Here is a 5,812-nt window from a genome sequence, read left to right as displayed (position 1 = left end):
TGGTTTTTCCTGTGGTCATGTATGGATGTGAGAGTTGGACTGTGAAGAAGGCTGAACGCCAAAGAATTGATGCTTTTGAACTGTGGTGTTGGAGAAGACTCTTGAGAGTCCCTTGGACTGCAAGGAGATCCAACCAGTCTACTCTGAAGGAGATTAGCCCTGGGATTTCTTTGGAAGGAATGATGCTAAAGCTGCAACTCCAGTACTTTGGCCACCTCATGAGAAGAGTTGACTCATTGGAAAAGACTCTGATGCTGGGAGCGATTGGGGGCAGGAGGAGAAGGGGACGACAGAGGATAAGATGGCTGGATGGCATCACCGCTCGATGCACATGAGTTTGAGTGAACTCCGGGAGTTGGTGATGGACAGGGAGGCCTGGCGTGCTGCAATTCATGGGGTCGCAAAGAGTCGGACACGACTGAGCGACTGAACTGAACTGAAAGCATCATAATTTTCTATACCACCAGAATAGTTTTTTCTTCTTTGAAAATCCGTTAGTTAAGCCCTAATCAGAGTCTGCATATAATTTTGAAAGCAGTCATCATAAATATTCCATGATTCCCAATAATTTGGGGGTAGAAAAATCAGCAAATAATTTTTATCTTGAATGAAAATTAAAAGCAAAAACAAATATATTATTGCAAAACCATCTGCTTGAATTACTTTGGTAAAACAACATCAAAGTGAACTGGACACAGTAAATTTACCTGTTTGGGACAAACTACTGGAGCCAAGTGTGCCTGAAAAGTACTTCTTCGGTCTGTAATAGGAATGCCATGATCAATTGGAGGTAATTCTTCTATTTCTATAAATGTAAAGAATTATGTTACTTTTTAAAATTCTTACATACAAATACTGAAAAACTGGTAAATGGTATAGTGGAGGGAGTTAGGAAAGAGATGTAAATTACATGGCCAATCAACTCAAATAACCAATACTGGTTGTCTATTAAATTACAATTTTAAGTAAAATGTTCCCCCAATATATCCTACATTAAGATAAAACTACTTGACTTATAAATGCTTCTCACCTGCTAAGTGGTCACCCAGTGAAAATGGCAGGTTGGCACACAAATCCTGGACTGTTTCAATAGTATAAGTTGGCAGAATATCTAACTTTTAAGAGTATAAGGGATTCCTGAGACCAAAAAGATCAGCTAACAAGGAGTATTTATTTATTTTACTGTTGATGGACCTCTGGGTTGGGAAACCTATGACTTCACTTTGTACAGCTGTAATATAGTACCTTCTGTTAATAAAACCGTTCTGACTTCATAGGATTGAATTCAATATATCAATAGTACACCATATTGGTATTCCATTGAGTACTTAATTTCCAGTTATTCTGCCCTTTAAACAAGCTTAAGAACAATTAATTTTTTTCTATTTCTACAAGCCAGTTTACCTTACAAGTGATGAAATACTTCAACTAATTCATATAAAAATATTTCTGGAGCATTTTAAATAACTTGCCTCAAATCCCCGCTCTGGTTTACGGCAGGACTAGGATAAGAAGCCAGGTTTATGGAGGATGTTTGACCTTCCCCCCAGTTGTGTTCTCTTTTTGAAAAGATTGTGACCACTGTACTGGTACACTACTAAGGTCAATACGAACTGGATGTGATTTATTATGACTTTGATTTTCATTCTTTTTAATAGTGAATCTTCTTTCTCTAAAGAAATCCTATGCCAAATCCACAAATATGTAAATGAATAAAATGGGAGCTACTCAGAGTGAAGCAGGGGCAGGTATCCTGGGTCTTCTTCCCCTACTCATTCACTTCTTTGTCCTCTCTCTTCCACTAATTTTAGGACAGTATGCAAGAACTTTAAATTTCCATTCACTATTTAAAAGGTACTATATGATAGCAGAGGAAACTCCCTATCTTCAAAGAAAATGAACATCCTCTCTGGTCTATCATGGTTTTGTAAGACACTTGAGGAACTGACGATATCATTCAAAATTTTAAAATACTAAAATGGAACATACTTTCTGATAGAAACACAGAGCTTATTTATCACAGCAACCTATTCATAAGTTGAATGCTACTCGATTATGGAATAAATTGGAGCAAAAACTAAAATCTTAAAGGCATTTCATTAGCTTTAGTTCAGTGGTTGCACCTTCAATTACTGTATTTATATTTGTTAGCACAGACTAAAATTTAACTCTGAGCCATCAGTAGATCTAAGATTTTAAAAATACAAAAACAGGGTATGAATTGAAAACATTAACATAGCTTTCTTAGTTTCAATTTCTCCCATCACTAATTCAAAACTCTAATAGCAAAAAAAAAAAGAAAGAAAAACTAAATTTCTATTTTTGTCCTCACTATTCTGATAGACTTAGGAAACACCAAAATGACCAAGAGGCAGGAAAAATATAACCCAGTTCTCTGTAAATTAATAAGAATTCCTTAAAAGGTAACAGTTTACTAAATCTCTATACCATTCCAAAAACAAATCATAGTGCTACCACCCTGTGCTGTGCTGAGTCACTCAGCTGTGTCTGACTCTTGTGACCCCATGGACTGTAAGCACGCCAGGCTCCTCTGTCCACGGGGATTCTCCAGGTAAGAACACAAGGGTGCGTTGCCACGCCCTCCTCCAGGCGATCTTCCCAACCCAGGGACTGAACCCAGGTCTCCTGCATCGCAGGTGGATTCTTTACCATCTGGGCCACCAGGGAAGCCCAAGGATACTGGAGTGGGTATCCTATCCTTTCTCCAGGATATTTTCCCAACCCAGGAATCGAATCGAGGTCTCCTGCATTGCAGGTGGATTCTTTACCAGTTGATCTACCAGGGAAGCCACATCACTACTGTCCTCAAAATAAACTAGTAACATTCACTATACCTGTTCGATTTTCACTGACATCAAAATCCAAAGTTTTAACTTGATTTTCTGGTTGACATGCTAAAACAAGATCATCTTCACATTCAACGTCTTCCTCTTCAGTTTTCTTCTTTACGTCTGGGCCTATGTGGGTATGAGACATTATGAGTGATCATACGACAGTAAGAAATGACACTTAAAAAACTTTGAGTCTTGATCTCTAAACATCAGTCTTCAACAGAATCAACCAGTGTTCCTACAAGTGGTTGTCTCCAGGTTGGGACAAGGAAAATGTAAGATGTAAGATGGGCTGGGACATCTTGTGATTGCAGAGAGTAAAGGAATGTTCAGAAAAAGATGGGAGCTTATAAAAAGAACACAGGAGCCCACCTGCGAGCATTCTGAAAGGCCAAATCTGGAACAATTTGAGCAACAAAATAATGACAGTATGGCATTTTAGCTCACTAAATAAAATGAGTTCATTCTAATGTAAATAAATAAATGTGGAGAAGAGACATCTTGTTCTCACAATACAATTCCAATTAACCATACCAAGAAGGAAAGAAAGAAGTGAGAATCACCATATTGTTACAACACTATAATGTTTATAAATATTGTTGGTAAGATACACTAATAGATACTAAAATCAGGGGGTGGAGGGATGAAAGTTTGAAGACAAATAGGGTATTAGCACAGCCTCAAAGTATCTCTCCCAAGAGACTTATCAACTGTGATAATTTGATATGACAACCTAGATAGACCATGGTACACAGATACTTGGTCAAACACTGTTCTACGTATTTCTGCAAAGGTATTTCTTAGATGGAATCTACATTCAAATCAGTTGACTTTGCATAAAGCAGATTGCTCTCCACAATGCAAATGAGACTCAACCAGTTAAGGTCTTTTTTTTTTTTTTTTTTCACGTAAGGTCTTAAAAAGGACTGACCTCCCCACACAAGGAGGGAATTCTGCCAACATACAACTTTCACAGCCTTGAGTTTCAGGATCATTTCTTCTCTACGTCTCCAGGCTGTCAGCCTGCCTTGCAGATTTTGGACTTTCAAGCCTCCATAATTTTGTGAGCCAATTCCTTAAAATCAATCAACCTCTCCCTCTGTCCCCAACCTTTCCTTCCCCTCACCTCTCTCTATAAATGTTGAGTTGGCCAAAAAGTTCACTCAGGTTTTTCTATCACATCTTATGGAAACCCCAAACAAACTTTTTGACCAACCCAATACATAGATACATCCACACACACATACATACATACATAAGACACACACATTTTATTGGTCTGTTCCTCTGGGAAACTTGATTAATATAGTAACTTTATAGTGGAGTCATTTAGCAGGTACCCCCTTAACCAAGGGATCAAGGTAAATATCACCAGTAATGAAGCGTATCGATATCATTAGCTCCTTGATATAGTGCATACACTATGCAGGACACAGTATCATTTCTGTGGTATTTTTGCCAAAATGCCTAGTCTTACTCCAGTCATGAGAAAACAGTGGACAAACTCAAGGTCACGAAAGGTCATAAAAGTGAAAGAAAGAATGGAGAACTCTTATAGATTAAAGGGAAGTAAGGAGAAAAAATGCAACAAAGAATCCTGGACCAGATCTGAGAACAGCAGAAAGAACACTAGTGAAAATATTATTATATTATATTTACCAATGCTTGCTTTCTGTTCTTGATAATTATACTATGGTTATATAAGATGTTACTCAAGGAAGCAGAGTGAGGGATACAGCAGTTATTTCTACTATTTTTGCAACTTTTCTGTAAGTCTAAAATTAGTTCAGAATTTTTTAACAGTTGTAAATAACTACTTCAAGATTTAATATTTCCATAGTAGAAAAATTAAAATAATAAAGAATAAATACATACTGAAGATTAGTAGTAAAATAAAAATGAATTACTTGTCAAGTGGGTGCCCTGGAGAAGAAAATTCTCATGAGATATCCTGATCACTTCCTTTTAATATGAAGTCTAGAAAATTTTTTATTAAAAAATTCTGAAGAACATTTTGAAAAATTATAAATTATACAACCTAAATCAGTAACTCAAAAAACTGAAGTGTGGCAAAACTAAGTTATAGATATAGGTGGGAAAGGGAAAATACCATATTAAAATCAACAATTTAAAAACCTTCCTAAGAGGTGAGTGATTCCAAAGTATTGGAGTTCTACATTTCTACTAGTATACATAACACTTTTGCAAGTATCCCACATTCTAGAGTGGTGGAATTGGCAAAAACTGATTTTGAGACCACTCTTCTCAGATGCCCTGAAATGCCACAAAATCAGAACATGAAGCATAAAAAGTCAAGGAAAACACTTCAAAAAATACTGTCCCATGATCGGAATATCTTCAGACCATTTATTCCTTTGATTTTAATGGAAGCAGTAAAAATACATGCTTCTATAGAAAAATTGTAAAATGCTCTGAAAAAATACATATTTCTATCAACTTCAAATGTATACTGATTTTGGTAAGGGAATCCTCAATAATTGGTTTCCTGTAAATAACCTTCTAAAAATTAGTAAACAGACTATTGAATTGTTGTTCTTTAATCCTTCTTCTCCCCAAACTGAAAACAATTCTATCAGTATAACAATAAAAGTCTATTTGGAAATAAAATCATACTTAGTAATTTACAAAAGTAAAGTCTTTTGTAGTAACTGGAGCAAAGACTAGCAAAGTAAACAGAAAACATAAGAAACTTCTATGCTGTTATGTACCTATGATTCAACAAAAGAATAATAATAAAGCAAAATATTAATTTTCAAATGTTCTGAAATTAGATAGTGGTGATGGCTGCACAACTTTGGAATTTACTAAAAACCACTGAATATACATTTTAAAAGGTGAATGATCATAGTATATGAATTCTATCTCGATTTAAAAATCAATTTTCAAAGTCACTTTTTATACCCTAAATATTGGTCATGTTTTCCAAAGTTCTTTTTCTA

The 5,812-nt window shown here is 35.7% G+C and overlaps 1 protein-coding gene across 2 annotated transcripts in view; it reads right to left on the bottom strand.

Annotated features, from left to right (window-relative positions):
* Positions 1-5,812, bottom strand: part of IMPACT (impact RWD domain protein) — a 30,963-nt gene that overhangs the window by 11,759 nt on the left and 13,392 nt on the right. For both annotated transcript variants that reach the window (XR_824245.1, XM_010828937.1), the window contains exons 5-6: positions 2,856-2,978; positions 708-805 (exon numbers count right to left, since the gene is read on the bottom strand). Coding sequence is in view for 1 of the 2 variants with exons in the window: in XM_010828937.1 (XP_010827239.1) it covers positions 708-805; positions 2,856-2,978 (221 nt within the window). In the remaining variant the exon portion in view is untranslated. The remainder of the gene's footprint in view (positions 1-707; positions 806-2,855; positions 2,979-5,812) is intronic.

The sequence above is a fragment of the Bison bison genome, unplaced genomic scaffold (assembly GCF_000754665.1).
Source record: "Bison bison bison isolate TAMUID 2011002044 unplaced genomic scaffold, Bison_UMD1.0 scf7180017864498, whole genome shotgun sequence".
Lineage (NCBI taxonomy): Eukaryota > Metazoa > Chordata > Mammalia > Artiodactyla > Bovidae > Bison > Bison bison.
The sequence above is the reverse complement of the archived record's forward strand: the minus strand, read 5'-3'. Positions and strand labels throughout refer to the sequence as shown.